The 22,555-nt window shown below is 39.8% G+C and overlaps 1 protein-coding gene across 1 annotated transcript; it reads right to left on the reverse strand.

Moving 5' to 3' along the window:
* Positions 1-382: 382 nt before the first annotated feature.
* On the reverse strand, positions 383-13,849 carry LOC113806869 (craniofacial development protein 1). Its single transcript, XM_027358021.2, has 7 exons — positions 13,692-13,849; positions 7,646-7,894; positions 6,145-6,255; positions 4,436-4,562; positions 3,948-4,048; positions 3,110-3,278; positions 383-1,866 (listed from the first exon to the last, which is right to left on the reverse strand). Exons 1-7 carry the CDS (start codon positions 13,747-13,749, stop codon positions 1,773-1,775), a joined length of 909 nt encoding a protein of 302 aa, XP_027213822.1. The 5' UTR covers positions 13,750-13,849; the 3' UTR covers positions 383-1,772.
* Between the last annotated feature and the right edge of the window lie 8,706 nt (positions 13,850-22,555).

Genomic DNA, 22,555 nt, shown 5'->3' on the forward strand with positions numbered 1-22,555 from the left:
ACACGTTTATTCTAATGCTCGTAATAAAGTAAAGGAGTAAAGAAATCTCACATGGCAGCCAATGGCACTCATTCTGAAGCCAAAGTCCTTTTTCGATTATTTTATTGAAAAAAATATTAATCACATTGTCCAGAATTAAACACAAGTGGGAAAGACATCATCGCATCACTTAATTCTACCTTGTGCAGGTGACCTTCCTAATAACCCGAACACACCTGCAAATGCACTCCAATCATTTCCCTGCACCATTGGGTTAATTCAGCATCTTATCAGCTATTTTTCTCCTTATCCCTTAATGGATATGATAATCGTAGATCCAGTATGTAATATCCTGTAAATGTGAAAATGCTGGAATGCATAGAATTTGAAATGATACTGCAGATACTTCTAACTTATTTTATTGAAAAATAATACATGTACATTTTGTTCCATGAGAATAGGAATGGTGAAATTACATTATTCAGCTGAGTGGTACATTCTGCCTTCCTTCATGCTTACAAAATTGTACAATATGAATAAATGTCACTTTGTTTCAAATACGTAGAATACAGGATGATAATTCTTTTATGTTTCCATACCTCTGATAAGTATTATTTCAAATATACAATATGACAAACTATTCTTAATCTTGAACTGAATTAGTGTATTTTACAAGCATAAAGTTTTGTTCACTGATGGACAATTTCAGCGTCTGTGGCAAACACAAAACTGGTCTTTGAAGTCCAAAGGTTCCTATTTTTTCTTTTTCTTCTTAGAGAATTCATATATCTAACTATGCAGAATACAATGATCATATTCATTGTTTCTATTTTCCATACTATCTTGAATCTATAATGTTGGATTTTAAAATGGGCAAGTAGTTTTAGATTTGTCATCAGTTACCTCTTTTAGATGTTCTTTGGCATGCTCTTGAGTAAATTTTATTCAATCACTGATTTCAAAACATCATTTTATTAACAAGTTAGTTGATATACCCTGTGCTTATTAGGTTTGGAATGACTACTTTTTTCCTATTATCCAAACCTTCAAATATATAGACACTGGAAACCCATTTCTTTTCTATTACCCACCACCAATCCATTTTTTTTTCTACGCGATAAGCTACATGTTATACTTCTTAGGATAGTAAATATTCAATACAATAAGAAGAAATGAAATGTTTTAAGGTTTCCTTTAACATTTGTCATAGGTGAGAAAACTGAAATCATGGGCCTCCTCTATCTAGCCCACACACCAATTTAAAAAGGAGACAATAAAATTACAAATCTAAATTTTAAACTTTAGCACTTTGCTTATATTGTTGAAAATTTACACGTCTCAGTGACTTACTGGCTGCGAATCAGACTGATTTCATATTACCTGCTAGCAATTACAAACTCTGTGCCCTGCATGTATCCCCTTTATCTCCTCTGATCATACACAATGCAGTTTACTAATGCAAATGCCAGCTTCTTTCGTAAGAAAAGAAAGAAAGAAAAAAAATGTACTTCCCACATCACGAACCACCATACAGCATCTTCCTTTAACCAAGTTGTACCAACACAGAAAACATATGAGTATGGTCTCCACTAGACTTTTTTCAGCTCAAATAAAATTATGTAAAACATGACTGAGATGATACCACTGTCTGAAAGTCATACCCGTCTTCCCTTTGGAAGGTACACAAAGCTGATACTTTTCATATATCTAGCACATAAAATACTTAAACTTTGAGATATTATGCAGTGGCCAAGTACCAACTGTAATGCCTGCCTCACTCCTGCATTGAAATTTCACCTATTTGATCTTTTACTTTGTCTCATTGCTCTTTCAATTTCAAACTGTCTTATATCAGCTCTTTCTAAAAATGCTTGTTTGTCTAAATACCTGAAAAAAAGAAAACAATTAATCAATGTTTCATATTTTTTTCTACAGGTTTGCATGGACATATTCAAACACAGGGCTTGCCCATTTTCCATAGCAGCATTTCTGCCATTCTCTAAACATCAGATGATAGAGAAAATTATATAAATAATAGAATTGGACCATACACTATCATAAACAGATAAATTTTAGATTACAGTTACAGTGCCTAGGCTCAGAGGCTGGTGATTATAAGATGCCTTGCATTTCTTTCTTGTTTATTGCACTGCATGAAACAATATACAATAAATACACTGCCAAGTCAACAATGTAACATTATACAACATAAAATGCACCCGCATCTCTTTATAGAAAATATATTATATGTATAAGGAAATGTGACACTGAACTTGTAAATTTAATTTACGAAAAAAGTATACGATTATTCATAGTAAGTGTGTTGTAGGGCTGAATGCTTTAAAGTCACTCTATGGGACTGTGGCTCTACCTTTGGTGATGTCCAGCTAGAAGACCCAGCTGAAGTGACATCGGATGAAATTTCTGCCGCAATGATGTTTGGTCTGCCACGTCATATCAGTTCATACCAGAATGGTTTCAGCAATTTTCATGTTTATTTTATTTGAACATGGGAAAATATCTCAATATTGTTTTAAATATTTTTCTTTTGCATGAAACCATCTGTAGTACTGCATAACAAAAATAAAGCCTTTGGAAAAAATCTGTAAAAGTCCTATTTATGTATCCACTCTATATATATCAAGCTCTCTTCTGAAGAGCGGAAAATATCCTTAACAAACAAACAAACAAACAAACAAACAAAAAAAAAGTGTACACATACAAAAAATCTTCTATGTGCCCACTAACTAATTCTCCATTTAGTGATTCACACTCATTTTTTCAGGCACTAACTCGCTTATTCACTGACTCACATAGTCAGTCATTATCTCACCTGCATACATGGGTGGGGATGTGGCTGTGTGGGTGGGAATGCAAGTGTGAGTGTGGATGGCTGGTGGACATGTGGATGTGGGTGGGTAGTCATTATCAGTACAGTGAGAGACGCCTTTAAGAACCTTTTAGACACAGTAACTGTAATCTAATATCAAACTTTGAAAATCTGGTGTCTGCAAGAGAACTCCTAAATCTTTTGCAATTTTCTTACAAAGACTTGCAGATTATTAATCACTGTTCAAAGGAAAGAGATGCCAAAGTAATGTGAAGGAAATCAAAATTTGTGTCTACTTACCCATGCTTACTCTTTTTGTGACTTTCCAGTTCTTCATCAATACCTTCTTCAGCTTTGAAGCTATTCCAGTCTAATTTGGTCTTTTCTAAAGTTGTCAATTTTTGCTTTTTATTATCCAAGAGCCCTATGATGTTCGATAATCCTGCAGGTCGTTTCACACCTCCAAGACCTGTAAATGTGTTCATAATGCTTTTGAAAGACATCTTGATCATGCTAATTATATAATGAAACAATAGGTAAGTATGTAGACACTTATCTGTCAATCGCTTTAATAACAGATATACCCACACCTAAATGCTAATTTTTTATCTAGATCAGGGGTTCCAAAACTTTTCCAGGCTTGTGTCCTCTTGGCTTCCAGGTGGATTCCTGGCACTCAATGTGTACAGAATTTGATTATTTTGTTATGCTTCAAATTGAATACAATATTAAATACAAAGATGTATTCCCCAAATAAAACCTAATTTAGTACATCAAATCATTTGGCAGTTTTAGCTGCGTCAGCAAAATAGAAGGGAAATCAAAATCTCACCATAGTTATAGGTAATGGAATTGATGTGCTTGGTGCACATTTTGTCATTCAGATAAACAAAAGAAAGAGAGAAAGAAAGAAAAGAGAGGAAAAGAAAAGACAAGAAGAAAAAAAATATTAATAAACTTCTAATACCATCTTGTTGTTCCCTGTATGCTTCACCCCTCCCCCACCCACATCTATCCACCTCTCCCTGGGTGGTAGTACTGCCCACTTTGGGAACTAATGATTTTGACGTATGTACTATGGTTAATGACTTATAGATGTACATTTGATATGTAACTATTAAGTAGAAGAAATTCTTACCTCCAACTGGTGAAGCTTTCTTGTCAAGTGTTGTACTGCTCTCGGGAGTTAAAGTTGCGGCTTTTGCCTCGGCTGAGTTGGCATCTACTTCTTTTTCTATTCTGTAAGATTATGAGGGCCATTGTTTTGATTTGTTGTATGATTAAATTCTGTTTATAGGAATACCATTTTCATCTTGTCTTTCTTGACATGCAAGTTGGACATGTATCTATCCTAAAAATAAAAAAAAATAAACAATTAATATTCACAATATGTATTAAGCATACTTATATTATCTGGAATCTATACCTTACCTTTGAATAGAAGTCAAAGTTTCAATCTTTATCTTAATAGCAAGCAATTCACCCAAAGCTCTTACCTCTAACACACTGGCACTTCCAGCAACTTCTACTTTATCTGAGAATGAATTTCAAGCTTGAAAATGAGATTTCTTGAAAAGGAAAACAAAGCTGAAATCCCCCCCCCCCCACCCGACCCTGAGTCCTCACCTTACTTCTTCTCCAGCAAATTCAAACACCTTGGTAATTTTTACAGTGCTTGGTTTATTATCTTGGTTTTCTTTTTTTAGGTCTTTCTTTGGTTCTTCTTTCTTAACTGTAGCTGAAACAGGATGAGCTGCAAGAAAGAGAAAAAAATTCACGTCATAAGAGATAAATATTCTTTCTTTTCCACATTATAGCCCATTATCCTGAGGGACGTAAAGAGAGCAAATGTGGTAACTTTAAGTAAAGTACAACAAAGTACCACTTAAAAGAGAGGAAATGACTATTCTCCCTCCCTCCCTCCCTCCCACTGTCTTCCTTTCTTTCTTTCTTTCTTTCAAACTCCACTATATTTACAGATATAAAGATTTACTTTAAATGAACATTTTCTATGCTTTGAAGTGATTTCAGTTAACTCTGAGTATTATATATAAGATCATGAAGTAAATCTTTAACCTTGACTAAATATGTCTGATAAAGGTTGTTAAACAGACCAAATTTTTCTTGTCACATTTGTTGTATCACTAGGTTTGTGATTTTTTGTGGGATCCGCAAGTTTGAGCCTTGCCTTGAGTACGATGCAAGCTAACTGGTGCCAATTTAGCAGTGGAATACATTAAGACAAAGATTCTCAATTATTTCACTTCCCCAGACCCCAAAAAGGTTTCCCAGGTATGTCCAAATGCCACTTCATCAGAATCACCAGCTTTATCAAATACTGATATGGGTTCAAAAATATCAATACCTTGAAACAGAACAGCAAAGAACACACCAAAAATCATGATTATCTTTTCATGCTGAATCAATTTAGACATAAATATGAATTACAATCAACAAATTATAATGACCTAATCTAGTGAGATTCATGCTAATATTATGGGGAAATTAAAACAGAATCATAGTGCACCTACTTAGTATAGCTAATATCACTAAGTCCAAGGTTCTCAGCCTCTGGTTACAATACCCAAGAAGGTTATAGATACTCATGGTTAGGAACCAAGATTGTCAGTCAAAATCAAATCAGTTTAATCAAGTGATTGTATCCGATTATGAAATCATTGCTTATAAACAAAATCATTTAGAGAAATATTTTAACTAAGGATATGCTAGTGACTATCAAAGTATTTTTTATGTTATTTTGTGTACTATTACTGTTTATTTTTGCTATCAAAATATTTCTCATGTATTTTGTGTACAATCACTACATGTTTTCTGAAGATTAAAATAATACAGATTGACAAATAAAATCACAATACAGGAGCAGTTCCTTCTGATGAACATGACTTACACTAAAACTTTTTTCGTTTTTGACTTATCCAACTAAAAATTTGGAACTATATAGGTAAAAATAAAGTGTGAAATAAGTTACACTTAGAGCATTGTATTACTATTTAAACCTTGGTTATAAATATTATTCTATAAACATGCCAAAATCTATATTTATACAACAAATGGAGCCTTTTTAATTCTTATATCGGGAAACCATAGGTAAATCATAGATGTAAAAATGTTATCAACAAATTAAATTTGATCTTAATTTCTAAATATACAAAAGATACAAATATTCTAATTACAGCCAAGTTACTGAGATATTAGTCATATAAAACAGACTTCAAATCTTACACACTCTTGAGAAAGAGAGATCAAAAACTACATATGCTAAATGAGAGAAATATATTGTAGGGAATAAAATATGGTCATCCTATTCTGCTTACCAGACGTAGAATTAGCACTACTTGAAGACTTCTTCCCTAATAAGGCTGCCCAACTTGAAGCTTTTGGCTTAGGTGGAGGGCTTGGTTTATCTTCAACATCGGCAAGGAAATCTGAAAAGAGAAAAAGACGTCTGGTGGCTCATAAAATCCCCATAAATAAATATATATATATATATATATATATATATATATATATATATATATATATATATATATATATATATGGTGTGTGGTTCACCATGCTTTGTGTAATACAAATGAAGACCATTTTGTAAATCTTTAATCTTTGCCAGAAAAGTAAACATATAAATTCCTAATAATAATAGACAATCTTGTCAGGAATTAGGCAGAAAGAAATAGCTCTACCTAAAAAATAAAAATAAAAACCTAAATAAGCCTACCAATAAAATACAAGAAAAAAGAATGAAAGAAAAAGTACACTACACAGCTACTCCCATTGTCCCTAAAATGTTCCATGACAATACAGTCATGAAAAAAATCGGGTGAAGACCTTGTGACACCACTATGCTACCAAAGAAAATTTTGGCTGAGGGCCAGGTTGATGAGAATGTGCTTTCATGAAAAATTTAGCCAAGGGCTCAGGCAACAGGAATGACTTGTCATGAGTAAACAAAGCTCTGAGATGAAGATTCGACTCAGTGGGCATTTAAGAGGGGACTCTTGCACCATTTCCACTGACGGTGGAATGTACTATCCTTGTGCCATGACCAGAAGAGCACCAGGTCCTGGGAGGACACTATTTCCATGCTCAGAATCCCTTCCTGCCCACCATGACAAGGCAGTGCAGGGTGTTACAGAAAACTAAACATTACCAAAATATAGAAAAATTACACTACACAATGTTATTATTATTGCACAGAGTTGTAGACAACCTAGATATATGATAAGGAGTTTGTGTAAGGAAAACAGTCTATTACTATCTTGATACAGAATATTAAATGAGAAATACTGACTTTGAAAAATGGGGGGGGGGGGGGGGGGAATGCTTGTGCAGAAAAAGAGATCACAACATTGCAAAGAGTCTATTACCATCTTGATAAAGCATATCAAGTGGCAAATACTGACTGTGGAAAATGACAAAAAGCAAAAAATGCTAATGTAGAAAAAGATATCACATTGCAAAGGGATGCAAGGAGTCTTGACAATGGACGAGTGTTCATGCAGACCAGGGGTACAAGTCACTTGGTCCAGGTGTAGGCTGTGATGCACCCAAAGCCTACAGATTAAGATTCACCCAAGTAAAGAAACAGCTGCTCTGTTTAATTGAATGTGCATGGTCATTTGAATGGAGGCTAACATGTATGCGCAATAAAGTAGATATAAAAGGAGGAGATTGCAAGGGAGCAACACTTTGAGCTGTTTCATCTACCTACAAGGCCTGTATTTTGAGTTTCTAGTTAGTTTTAAATAAGTATGGGGTTCTGTGATTTCCTTTTTCTGTGATGTCCTCCCCTCTATATAAAAAAAAGTATATACATACCTGCCCATAAATTATCCTCTTTCTTTTTATCCTTCTCACTGCTTACTACATCTTGCTCTGCTTCTTTTTCTTCTGTATCCTGTTCCTTATCTTCTATATGTGCTAAAAGAGGGTTCGTTTTTTTGCCCTTTTTCTTCCTTCCTTTTTTCTTTTTATCTTTTGCTGCTGATTTTCCTTCCCCATCTTCATCTAAATCATCATCTTCCTCTTCCTCTCCACCACTTATCGGTTCATCGTCACTCTCAACACCTGAAAAATAAAAGAGAATAAAAGATATGTTCTAGCTTTACATCTGGTAGGGACTCCAATAACATGGATCATCTTTATTACAATTTAAATCCATTAAGTATCTGCACAAGTAATCAATATTAAACCATAACGTCAGACAGTACTTTCCATCAGAGATACAATGTCTGACCCTAGGATAATTAATCACATGTAACCTCTCATAAACTTTTTCCTTTCATTCTTTTTTTTTTTTTATGTAATGAAGGTGAGGAAGTAATTCCTGTACTCTTCAGCAAGTTCCTTCCAGCTAAAACTCTCCGAAAGCCAGGCCCATTCTCCCGACTCTCTGACTTGTAACACCGGGTACTATAAATTTACTAATTTCTGTGTTTTTTAAATGGGTGTACCACACTCCCAGATATCATCTATTCCTCAGAAAGATTCACTACACATGATCTCCACTGGTTTTCTCCATACAACTGTATGGGTGGGTGCTTCATGCGCAGGGTGGTGTGAAGCGATGGAGTGGTAGTCTAGTTAGTGTTAAGAGCTTCTGCATGCCTTCTCGCTTACAGCTGCCACCGCTGGCTAGCCTCGTGCGAAAAAGGGAGCAGCTCTGCATAAGCCTCCCCCTGCCAGTGCATAGCCTCTCCATCATCGAGACTCCCTGCAGTGCCTCCTCGTGGCCACCCATGGAAACTGGGTACCTTGCGGTTCCAGGCTAAACTGAGGGGGATCTCGGAGCAGCAGGAGGCCCCAGAGGTTCAGGGCCATGGCCCACCGGCGTGTGGACACGCCCTGGCCCTGTACCAACTCCTGCCCCCTAGCCCCCTGGGGTTAATGGGAGGCTCGGGGGAGGTGGGCCCTGCCAGTCCTCCTCCCCCCAGATATAAACCAATCGGCAGTAAAACATATAAATGGAGAGGCTGGGAGGAGGGGAAAAGCCCCTCCCACCCAGCAAGTGAGGCGGACTGTGGGCCCTGCTGGGAGGGCGACTGCTGGAGCGCAGGCTGGGAACGGGGACTACCCGTCTCGCCTGCGCTCTGGTGGCCGCCAGCCCAGAGTGAAGCTTGTGGGGGAAAGCCCTCGGGAACCCCACAGGTGGATGATGGGGCACGCAGCCCGCCACCCCCTTTTATATGGGGCAATGTCGGTGGGGGTGGCAGAGGTGGCATCCACCCGGAGCGACTGCCAGAGGCTGAACCTCAGGCGGGAAGTCAGGGTGGGGGCTTGGAACGTCCGTTCTTTGCGTCAGGATGATCGGTTGCCTCTACTGTCGAGGGAACTGGGGAGGCTGAGAGTTGAGGTGGCTGCTCTCTCGGAGGTGAGGAGGCCTGGCAGCGGCACGACCTGTGTAGGTGGCTACACCTATTACTGGTCGGGCCGCAGCGATGGCCACCATCTCCAGGGAGTAGCCATTGCCGTCTCCAGCAGACTTCAGCCCTCGGTAGTAGAGGTTACTCCTGTTGATGAGCGTATAATGGTATTGAGATTGAAGCTTTCTTTTGGCTTCATGTCTCTTATTGCTGTGTACGCTCCTACCGATGTTTGTAAACTTGACGTGAAAGAGATGTTCTACGCCAAACTTACATCTGTGGCAGACAGATGTCCCCGACGAGATATTCGCATTGTTCTGGGCGACTTCAATGCGGTATCTGGCTGTGATCGAGCTGGCTATGAGATGTCTGTCGGTCCCCATGGTTCAGGAGCTGATGCCGGTAGCGAGAATAGCCTCCTTTTCCGGGACTTTGCTAGGTCCCAGAAATTGAGGATTTCTGGCTCCTGGTACCAGCGCCCAGACCCTCATCGCTGGACATGGTACAGTGATGCGGGTAACGCAGCCAAGGAGATCGACCACATACTTGTTAGCACTCGTTGGAGGATCCTTCAAAATTGCAGGGTGTACAGGAGTGCTGAGTTCTGTGGTACTGACCATAGATTGGTTGTGGCTACCCTCCGAGTCCACTTCAAAACCCCCCAGCGGTCAAATGATCACCCTAGGGTGTTTCATTTGGACAGGCTGAGGGAGGGGGAGTGTGCCCGCGGGTTTGCTGAGGCAATCTCTGATCGTTTCGCAGTGCTTGGCAGTCTGACAGACCCTGTTCTTCTGTGGGATAGCTTTAAGCGTGAAACGCTTGATGCAGCTCAAGATACGATTGGTGTACGCCCGAGAGCAGTACAGAATTCCATCTCGCGGGAGACACTGGAAGCCACAGATGCATGTCGTGCGGCTCGTCTGACAGGGGATCGGGAATTGCACCGTTCTCATGTGCGCAGAACTCGGTCCCTGTTAAGAAGGGACAAGGAACAGTTTATTAGGAGTCTTGCAGAGGAGGTAGAAGGCCATTTCTTAGTAAATGACCTTCGTCCTGCATACCAAGCCCTGAGAAAGCTGAACTCCAAGCCCTCTTCACAGGTGACAGCAGTTCGCTCAGTAAGTGGTCAGATCGTTTCAGATCCTGTTGCGGTGCGGGGACGTTGGGCTGAGTATTTTGAGCAGCTGTACCAGGTTGACCCACCAACAGTTAACTTGGATGCGGGTAGTGTCGAGATCCCGCTGCCAGATCCACCTATCAGTGAGGACCCTCCCTCCCTAACTGAAGTTAGGGGGGCGATTTCCAAGCTGAAGAGTGGTAAAGCAGCTGGTATCTGCGGCATACCAGCTGAACTGTTAAAGGCTGGTGGTGAACCTATGGCACGGGGGTTACATGCTGTCCTGGCTGCCATCTGGCAGTCCGGTTCCGTTCCTCCTGACCTGTTGAGGGGTGTGGTCATCCCTCTCTGGAAGGGGAAGGGGGACCGTTGGGACTGCAGCAATCACCGAGGCATCACACTGCTCAGTGTACCAGGCAAGGTTCTCGCCCACATCCTTCTGAGACGTATCAGAGACCATCTACTGAGGCACCAGAGACTGGAGCAATCCGGATTCACTCCTGGTAAGTCCACAATAGACCGTATCCTCGCGCTTCGAGTCATTGTAGAGCGCCGTCGTGAATTCGGGCGTGGGCTGCTTGCAGCCTACATCGACCTCAAGAAGGCGTTCGATACGGTGCATCGGGAGTCACTTTGGGAGATCCTGAGGCTGAGAGGAATACCAACAAGGATTATTGGACTAATAGCAAGCCTGTATACTGGTACTGAAAGTGCTGTAAAGTGTGGTGGGGGCCTGTCGAGCTTCTTTCCTGTTAGTTCAGGAGTGAGGCAAGGCTGTGTCCTTGCACCAACTCTTTTCAACACTTGCATGGACTGGATACTGGGCAGAGCTACTGTTCAAAGTCATTGTGGGGCAACGCTGGGCAATATCAAAGTTACAGACCTTGACTTTGCTGATGACGTTGCCATTCTATCTGAGTCTTTGGAAACCCTAGTGGCGGCTCTCGATGCATTTAGCAATGAAGCAAAGCCCCTGGGTCTAGAGGTCTCCTGGACCAAGACCAAGGTCCAGGAATTTGGGGACTTGATAGGAGAACCTGTTCAGTCGGTACGTGCTTGCGGCGAGGACATTGAAGTCACAGAGAGCTTTACATACCTTGGTAGTGTAGTTCATAACTCTGGGCTGTCAGACCATGAAGTCAGCAGACGGATTGGCCTGGCAGCAGGGGTCATGAACTCTCTCAACAAGAGTATTTGGAGATGTCGGTACCTGTGCAGAAGGACCAAGCTTCGGGTTTTCAAGGCCCTGATAATGCCAGTTTTGCTATACGGTAGCGAAACCTGGACATTGTCCTGTGCCTTGGAGGCTCGTCTTGAAGCCTTTTGCAATAGGTCCTTGCGCCAGATCATGGGGTACTGTTGGCGGGACCATGTGTCCAACCAACGGTTGCACCGTGAGACTGGCACAAGCCCTGTTATCTGCACAATCCGTGATCGCCAACTCAGGCTATACGGCCACCTGGCTCGCTTTCCTCAGGATGATCCTGCCCATCAGGTCGTCTCTATTCGAGACAACCCTGGGTGGAGGAGGCCTGTGGGACGACCGAGGAAGTCATGGCTTGGGCAGATCGACCAAACCTGCCGTGAAGAACTAGAGATGGGCCGAGTCCCTGCCTGGCGTCTAGCCATGAGGGATCCTCTTAGGTGGAAGCGAAGGGTGGATGCGGCTATGCGCCCCCGTCGGCGTCAGCCCCCATGATGATGATGATGAACTGTTTAATCCAATTGATGTAAGCCAATTTTTCCCCTTTTCTGAGATGGTCCCATTCTGTCAGATGATTTCTCAAGGTCAATTTGTTTGGAAACTGAATGGTTACCTCAATCTGCCATCCGCCATCATTCTAAATATACTTCATCTTTTTGATAGAAAGGTCGAGAAGTTGGTTTTGAATGGCTGGATGCAGCATATGCAATATTATTGACGTACTTCAACAAAGTATCATCACTATTCTGTTACCCAGTCATCCACCATCAACAACCTATCAATTGCATCTTTACCTCAGTATAAAAAAAGGGGGTACAGCTTCATATTACTATAGATGTATCATTTAACCCCTTTGATTCAGGCGATGTGACCATCATGTCATGAAAATATTGTGCTTGAGGGCTGGATGACATGATAATGCTGTCATGGGACAAAATAGCAGCAGGGTGGGTGACATGAACTTACCATCATGAGTGTGAGTGGAAAAGATTTGCCAAAACTCTTGGAGGGTGATTAGACTCATTTAACAATTACGAAGAGGATTTTGCATTATTCCCATCAAGAGTGAGGAATGTAATGTTCGTAAGCCATGACTGGAAAACTGCTGACTCCAAAGAGGATGCCATTTCCATGCTCAGTATCCTATTCCTGAACACTGTGACTGGCAGCACAGGTTGTATTACAGAAAATTTAATATTATGAAATAATAAGACATAAAACAAAAAAACAAAATGTTATTTACTAAACTGAGAGATGATAAGTCTAAGGAAAATAGTCTATTACCATCAGGAAAAAGTAAATCAATAATAAAACAAAATAAATACAGCTGCAGCAGCCTCATTCATTTTCTATCTGTTGCCGCAAAGTACTAATAAATAGGCTAGTATGGAAAGTATGGTAGATGCACACCTGAGATTTTTGTTTGAGTTCCTGGTTGCACACCTGAGTGATTTATAGCAATTAACAATCAAAATAATTATGTAACATGGATATGGAATAAGGAATCTACTAATAGTTTAAAGGACTTTCAAGCACTTTGTTATCTCAAAAGTTCCAAGATGTGTACTCTTGAAGTTCACACTTGGTAACCGTTGCACACTGCACATTTTGATTAATTTTTTGTGCACACCCAAGATCTCATCAAAAAGTATTGTACTTTCCATACTGGTAAATGGTGGGTACTGGGGGGTTTGCCCCCCCTGTCTGGGGTGTAAATAAAAGGTAGGAAAGGTTAGGTTGTGTTATTGGGTTCGCATAATACCTTGGTTTTGAGACTAGAGGGTGCGTCGCTCTTGGCAACAATTACTGGTGGTTAAGAGAATAAAGCTCCCTGATACTGCATGAAGGCCTACTACTCGTGGTATTAGTCAGCAAGTTGTTCTCCATTTGTACCCAGTACATTCCCTTGTATACACCATGCGCTCCCCCAAAACATGTCGAACGCTATGCAGAGATTGCATAAAATACCAATCACCAAAGGTGTGCTCGCATCTTCTCCAAAACTCACCAACAGCATTAGAAACACTCGCGTTTCATCGCATAAATCTACAGTAAACTTGCAACAGCAGGTAACTCCTTGAAGCAGAAACATACAGACGATTTCTAACATTCACTGCCTTCCCTTGATGATAAACCTTATGCCTTACACACGTTTCTTAAACCGCACCGCTTGATACCAACCTTGCGGCACAAAATCTTCGTCACTCGTGTCTGAATCGTAATCTTCATCTTGCAACATCCTCCCTTCTTCTTATATAAAATTGAATCCTTAAAACCCTCCGCCCGTGACGCGCGCTGCTGAGTACGCGGATGAGACAACTATTGCCTAAATCCGGTTTGTAAACGACATACCTAATTCGCTTTTTACCATTTCCAACACAACAAATATCCAAATAAATTAATCTGTGTAAGCAATATAGAAATTACAAAATATTTTCAAAGTTTATTTTGAAAAGATGATGCCTAATATGAGAAGTCGATGGGAAATATAATGTTACAATAGGCGGATTTAAAAATGTCTTTCTATTGCGTGTTTGCGTTCGATCAACTACTCCCCCTTCCCCTCCTCCCTCCCCCTCCCTAAGGCCGGTCAGGATGAATGTCGCAAATAAATTACAATGATACGTTTTTCCACCTTTCTGTATACTTCTGTTTAAACATAAACATTCAATGTACATATTTTCATGCATATAAGTGGAACATATGTATATGTCTATAGATATCTATCTGTGTCTATAATATATATACATGTGAGGGAAATAACTGGTATATTTGGAGGAAAAGCAGGAGTTATTAGAGACAATATGTACATATCTGTATACATACATACATACATACATAATATATATATATATATATATATATATATATATATATATATATATATAAATATATATATATATATGTGTGTGTGTGTGTGTGTGTGTGTGTGTGTGTGTGTGTGTGTGTGTGTGTTTATATATATATATATATATATATATATATATATATATATATATATATATATATATATATATATATATATATATATATATATACATGTATGTATATATTAAAGCCACCTGCGATTAAACAAAGACGGAATCTCGTGAAAGGCTTCCGGGAAAGTCAAAATGAACTTGATTATTTTTATAATCACAGGGCGCATTTTTGACCAAGTCTTATTACTTGGGTGGCATGAAAGTCTCCAGTATAAAAACAAACTAATTTATTTTCTAAATTGAATATTGATAATACATGAAGTCCGAATTGCACACTTATTATCGTTTTTCTCAGTATCCTTTCACTTATTTTTCTTTTTATATTATCTTTTCCTTCAGTGACTTCTTCAAAGGGCCGTGCTTATCCTATAAGGGGTAGGGGTGTCACATCTATTTCCTCCATGGTTGCTTGGGTACTCATAAGCATATTTCCAAGCCTACGGGTCTCTTTCGGGGTATAAGTAAGTACCCATGATTTTAGGAGAGAAATCACTTTGGTCTCGACTTCTGACCAGCACGTTGGGCCTTCTCAGTTGGATTTTATTTGTGTTCTCGCTTGGGTTGCAGAGTTCATGTCTCTCAAAGTGCGTTTTTGAGTGCGTGAGACAACTGGACTTGTGCGCATGACACACTGACTATCAGCAGGGTGGACTACTTTGCAAATCAAGAAAGAAAGCCCAGAAGGATCCATTCGCATTGTGGGAACACTGCATGAAGGTCCGTCCCTCCAGTGTTGCCATTAACCTTCGTTAAGTTAACCCTTAGTCATCTTTTTCTCTCAACTTGCGGATCCGTACCTCCTGGGAGAAAGATCTTTTGCAGTCACACCTTAACTATTTATCAAGATCTTTGTCTTATCATTTTTTTTCTCTTGTAAATGAGCGTGTCTGTGGGCGCTGAGAGTAGTGGCACCGAGGCGGGTGGCGTCCAAGATAAGCGCTTGGCCAGCTGATAGATCTTTTGGAGAAAGTACTTGGATGAAGCTTTGGTATTTCTCGTTCACTCATGGCCTACTTACAAAAGGAGTCCATTCCGATGGGTGTTTGGTTCTCTTGGTAAATTCCACAGATGTTACAATATATGGTAAAAGTGTAGATTACAATTTTAGAGTGTATAGTCATGATACAAAGAGAGACCATGCATGTCGGTGTACGCACACGAACGAACGCACGGGGAAAACAAACAAGGAAACAGTCTGCGGTCGGCTTGAAACCGACTGAAGTGAAACCATCACCATACCAGAAGAGAGAGGGAGAGGGAGAGGGAGAGGGAGAGGGAAAGGGAGAGAGAGAGAGAGAGAGAGAGAGAGAGAGAGAGAGAGAGAGAGAGAAAGAGAAAGAAAGAAAGAAAGAAATCGGACACAGGAACATTCCGTAATTGTTTTCTTACTCTTGGAATAATAACAACCACCACCATGTTCTCCCACAACCCTAACTGATTGCCTCCCAACACCTTTGCTTCCCAACCTCTCTTGTTTTTCTTCGCATAAGACGAACGCTGAAATATCTGTGAGCGATCCGTAGAAATATCTGCCAGGCTGTAGAGGTAGTCGGACTTTTTCTCTTAATAGTACATTCTCCTTCAACCCAACAAATCCTCTCCAGTGGCAGAGCACAGCGGATACTAACCTCAACTACACCGAGCCCGGACACTTCAATTCGAAGAGCCTCTTGAAGTTCATGTCACCCAACTTACTCGTGGCTTGCTGGCCTGCCTAAACCCTGCCTTTGCCGTGCCTTCTTTATGTCTCTTTAGTCAGCCATATGAGACACCCTTAGTGCTGTGCGGCTTGCCTAATGTGCATGCCACTATTGTCATTATCATCTTCCCCGCTAGAATCTGAATTGTAAATAGCTTCGCCAAGGAGGTTATGTTTTGGGTAGCGTTGGCTAGTTTGTTCATATATTCATTAGTAGATGCCATGAAGTTCGTTGTGTGAATCATGTTCCTGATCCAGGATTTTTTAAGGATTCATTAGCAGTGCGAGAGAGGGACAACTTAAACTCTTTGAAACTTAAATTGCTACTATTATCATTATTGTTGTTATTCTTCGTCTTAACATTATCGTCATTATTAATGTAATTCTTCAAGAGTGAGTATTTTTATTGCATCAGTGACCCATCTGCTTTGGCGGAGGTGTGCGCTCTCTGAGTGCTTCTTGTTATAATTGTTATCATTGTCATTGTGATTGTCACTAGCATCCTTTCATACAACCATCGCTGTTATCATGAACGCTACCATTATTGTTACTAAATGCTATTATGATTGGTGTTGTTATTGTTCAATGAATAGATTGGGGGTGAAACTACTTATTAAAGTAAAGTGTAAGAGAGGAAAATAGGAAGATTAAAAGGAAAGGGAACGATTAACTTATGTCTAAGTAAAATCATAGGAAGATACTCACGTGTTTTTATTCTGTTAATGAAATTTATTATTGATTTATAATTAGTAGGGAAAGGGAGGGTATAGAGTGCACCTTAAAGGTGAATGAAGTTAGAACATTGCTTGTTTATATTATAATATTTATTGCTAAGATTTACATTATGCTATGACACAATTCATATATAGATACACATAGATTTATGTACATATGCATATATAGGTGTATATGTATATAAATATATACACATATTTATGTCTATATACACATATTTATGTCTATATATATACACACGTCTCTCTCTCTCTCTCTCTCTCTCTCTCTCTCTCTCTCTCTCTCTCTCTCTCTCTCTCTCTCTATATATATATATATATATATATATATATATATATATATATATATATATATATATATATACGCAAGCACACAGTAACGTGTATACAAAAATGGAAATGAAAACGGCTACAATAAAAAATGAAAGTAAATTGTTACGTTTCAAGGTGTCCACGAATTTAACTTCAGACAAACGATTAACGGAAATGGATATTTGTCCGTTTTAAGAGGGAACTTGCAGTGTTCGAAACGTATCGATTTACACACACACACACACACACACACACACACACACACACACACACACACACACATATATATATATATATATATATATATATATATATATATATATATATGTGTGTGTGTGTGTCTGTGTGTGTGTGTGTGTGTGTGTATGTGTGTATATATGTGTAATACACACACACACACACACACACACACACACACACACACACACACACACACACACACACACATATATATATATATATATATATATATATATGTGTGTGTGTGTGTGTGTGTGTGTGTGTGTGTGTGTGTGTGTGTGTATGTATGTATATGTGTATGTATGCGTGTGTGTATATATGTATGTATATATATATATATATATATATATATATATATATATATGCATATATAAACAGACACACACACACACACACACACACACACACACACACACACACACACACACACACATATATATATATATATATATATATATATATATATATATATATATATATACATGTATATATATATTTGAATATACATGTAGCTATATATATTATATATACATACGTGATATATAGATAGATAGATAGAGAAATAAGCAAATATATATAGATACATATCAATACATATGCATATATAATATATATATTAAACATGTACACCCGCACGCAAACACACACATCAATGTACACAAACACACGCACACACACACACATGTGACCTTTATAGAAGGAATTCCTTCTAAAGCTCATGTTTATAAATAGTAATGAAATTCAACACACACACACATACACACGGGCGAAGACACATACATACACAAACACATAATTATAATGATTAATGTTTGTATATATATATATATATATATATATATATATATATGTATGTATATATTATATGTATATAAATAAACGTATATACTCATTTGTATATATATACATACATATGCATATATTCATATGTGTGTGGACATGCATATATGTAACACACACACACACACATACACACACACACACATACACACACACACACACACACACGCATATCTATCTATCTATATATATATGTATATATATATGCATATCTATATATATACATATCTATATATACATATCTATACATATATACATAGATATATGTATATAAATATTCATATATGTATTTGTGTATTTATGTGTCTTCGTCCGTGTGTATGCCTGTGTGTGTGTGTGTTTAATTTGATTACTATTTATAAAGAGCATTAGAAGGAATTTCCTTCTTTAAAGGCCATGAAAGATGCTCAACCATGACGAAACATCTAGAATGGATATGCAAGCTTGAAGTTTTAACTTTGAAGTGCAATATAAAAATCACAGTGCTGCTATTCTAAACACTACCACACCATGTGAAGGTCTTAGCATCCTGTGGTACTCCGCTGGTAAATTATGAGATAGATGATAGGTCCAAGGAAGGAATCCTGTGGCACTCCGCTGGTAAATTATGAGATAGATGATAGGTCCAAGGAAAGAATCCTGTGGTACTCCAATGGTAAATTATGAGATAGATGATAGGTCCAAGGAAGGAATCCTGTGGCACTCCGCTGGTAAATTATGAGATAGATGATAGGTCCAAGGAAGGAATCCTGAGGTACTCCGCTGGTAAATTATGAGATAGATGACAGGTCCAAGGAAGGAATCCTGAGGTACTCCGCTGGTAAATTATGAGATAGATGATAGGTCCAAGGAGGGAATCCTGTGGTACTCCACTGGTAAATTATGAGATAGATGATAGGTCCAAGGAAGGGATCCTGTGGCACTCCGCTGGTAAATTATGAGATAGATGATAGGTCCAAGGAAGGAATCCTGTGGCACTCCGCTGGTAAATTATGAGATAGATGATAGGTCCAAGGAAGGAATCCTGTGGCACTCCGCTGGTAAATTATGAGATAGATGATAGGTCCAAGGAAGGAATCCTGTGGCACTCCGCTGGTAAATTATGAGATAGATGATAGGTCCAAGGAAGGGATCCTGTGGCACTCCGCTGGTAAATTATGAGATAGATGATAGGTCCAAGGAAGGAATCCTGTGGCACTCCGCTGGTAAATTATGAGATAGATGATAGGTCCAAGGAAGGGATCCTGTGGCACTCCGCTGGTAAATTATGAGATAGATGATAGGTCCAAGGAAGGAATCCTGTGGCACTCCGCTGGTAAATTATGAGATAGATGATAGGTCCAAGGAAGGAATCCTGTGGCACTCCGCTGGTAAATTATGAGATAGATGATAGGTCCAAGGAAGGGATCCTGTGGCACTCCGCTGGTAAATTATGAGATAGATGATAGGTCCAAGGAAGGAATCCTGTGGCACTCCGCTGGTAAATTATGAGATAGATGATAGGTCCAAGGAAGGGATCCTGTGGCACTCCGCTGGTAAATTATGAGATAGATGATAGGTCCAAGGAAGGGATCCTGTGGCACTCCGCTGGTAAATTATGAGATAGATGATAGGTCCAAGGAAGGAATCCTGTGGCACTCCGCTGGTAAATTATGAGATAGATGATAGGTCCAAGGAAGGAATCCTGTGGTACTCCGCTGGTAAATTATGAGATAGATGATAGGTCCAAGGAAGGAATCCTGTGGCACTCCGCTGGTAAATTATGAGATAGATGATAGGTCCAAGGAAGGAATCCTGTGGCACTCCGCTGGTAAATTATGAGATAGATGATAGGTCCAAGGAAGGAATCCTGTGGCACTCCGCTGGTAAATTATGAGATAGATGATAGGTCCAAGGAAGGGATCCTGTGGCACTCCGCTGGTAAATTATGAGATAGATGATAGGTCCAAGGAAGGAATCCTGTGGCACTCCGCTGGTAAATTATGAGATAGATGATAGGTCCAAGGAAGGAATCCTGTGGCACTCCGCTGGTAAATTATGAGATAGATGATAGGTCCAAGGAAGGGATCCTGTGGCACTCCGCTGGTAAATTATGAGATAGATGATAGGTCCAAGGAAGGAATCCTGTGGCACTCCGCTGGTAAATTATGAGATAGATGATAGGTCCAAGGAAGGGATCCTGTGGCACTCCGCTGGTAAATTATGAGATAGATGATAGGTCCAAGGAAGGAATCCTGTGGCACTCCGCTGGTAAATTATGAGATAGATGATAGGTCCAAGGAAGGAATCCTGTGGCACTCCGCTGGTAAATTATGAGATAGATGATAGGTCCAAGGAAGGGATCCTGTGGCACTCCGCTGGTAAATTATGAGATAGATGATAGGTCCAAGGAAGGAATCCTGTGGCACTCCGCTGGTAAATTATGAGATAGATGATAGGTCCAAGGAAGGGATCCTGTGGCACTCCGCTGGTAAATTATGAGATAGATGATAGGTCCAAGGAAGGGATCCTGTGGCACTCCGCTGGTAAATTATGAGATAGATGATAGGTCCAAGGAAGGAATCCTGTGGCACTCCGCTGGTAAATTATGAGATAGATGATAGGTCCAAGGAAGGAATCCTGTGGTACTCCGCTGGTAAATTATGAGATAGATGATAGGTCCAAGGAAGGAATCCTGTGGCACTCCGCTGGTAAATTATGAGATAGATGATAGGTCCAAGGAAGGAATCCTGTGGCACTCCGCTGGTAAATTATGAGATAGATGATAGGTCCAAGGAAGGAATCCTGTGGCACTCCGCTGGTAAATTATGAGATAGATGATAGGTCCAAGGAAGGGATCCTGTGGTGGAGTTACTCCGCTGGTAAATTATGAGATAGATGATAGGTCCAAGGAAGGGATCCTGTGGTGGAGTTACTCCGCTGGTAAGTTATGAGATAGATGATAGGTCCAAGGAAGGAATCCTGTGGCACTCCGCTGGTAAATTATGAGATAGATGATAGGTCCAAGGAAGGAATCCTGTGGCACTCCGCTGGTAAATTATGAGATAGATGATAGGTCCAAGGAAGGAATCCTGTGGCACTCCGCTGGTAAATTATGAGATAGATGATAGGTCCAAGGAAGGGATCCTGTGGTACTCCGCTGGTAAATTATGAGATAGATGATAGGTTCAAGGAAGGAATCAAGTGGTACTCCAATGGTAAATTATTAGATAGATGATAGGTTCAAGGAAGGAATCCTGTGGTACTCCAATGGTAAATTATTAGATAGATGATAGGTCCAAGGAAGGAATCCTGTGGTACTCCGCTGGTAAATTATTAGATAGATGATAGGTTCAAGGAAGGAATCCTGTGGTGGAGTTACTCCGCTGGTAAATTATGAGATAGATGATAGGTCCAAGGAAGGAATCCTGTGGTACTCCAATGGTAAATTATGAGATAGATGATAGGTCCAAGGAAGGAATCCTGTGGTACTCCAATGGTAAATTATGAGATAGATGATAGGTCCAAGGAAGGAATCCTGTGGCACTCCAATGGTAAATTATGAGATAGATGATAGGTCCAAGGAAGGAATCCTGTGGTACTCCGCTGGTAAATTATGAGATAGATGATAGGTCCAAGGAAGGAATCCTGTGGTACTCCGCTGGTAAATTATGAGATAGATGATAGGTCCAAGGAAGGAATCCTATGGTACTCCGCTGGTAAATTATGAGATAGATGATAGGTCCAAGGAAGGAATCCTGTGGTACTCCGCTGGTAAATTATGAGATAGATGATAGGTCCAAGGAAGGAATCCTGTGGCACTCCGCTGGTAAATTATGAGATAGATGATAGGTCCAAGGAAGGAATCCTGTGGTACTCCGCTGGTAAATTATGAGATAGATGATAGGTCCAAGGAAGGAATCCTGTGGCACTCCGCTGGTAAATTATGAGATAGATGATAGGTCCAAGGAAGGAATCCTGTGGCACTCCGCTGGTAAATTATGAGATAGATGATAGGTCCAAGGAAGGGATCCTGTGGTACTCCGCTGGTAAATTATGAGATAGATGATAGGTCCAAGGAAGGAATCCTGTGGTACTCCGCTGGTAAATTATGAGATAGATGATAGGTCCAAGGAAGGAATCAAGTGGTACTCCGCTGGTAAATTATGAGATAGATGATAGGTCCAAGGAAGGAATCCTGTGGTACTCCGCTGGTAAATTATGAGATAGATGATAGGTCCAAGGAAGGAATCCTGTGGC

This window comes from Penaeus vannamei, chromosome 22 (assembly GCF_042767895.1).
Source record: "Penaeus vannamei isolate JL-2024 chromosome 22, ASM4276789v1, whole genome shotgun sequence".
Classification (NCBI taxonomy): domain Eukaryota; kingdom Metazoa; phylum Arthropoda; class Malacostraca; order Decapoda; family Penaeidae; genus Penaeus; species Penaeus vannamei.

Coding starts and splice junctions, on each gene's coding strand:
- LOC113806869 (XM_027358021.2), bottom strand. CDS start 13,749: ATGTTGCAAGATGAAGATTACGATTCAGACACGAGTGACGAAGATTTT. Junction 6,256..7,645: donor AGAGGATAATTTATGGGCAG/GTATGTATATAC, acceptor TTCTCTTTTCAG/ATTTCCTTGCCGATGTTGAA. Junction 3,279..3,947: donor GAAAGCTTCACCAGTTGGAG/GTAAGAATTTCT, acceptor ACACATTTACAG/GTCTTGGAGGTGTGAAACGA.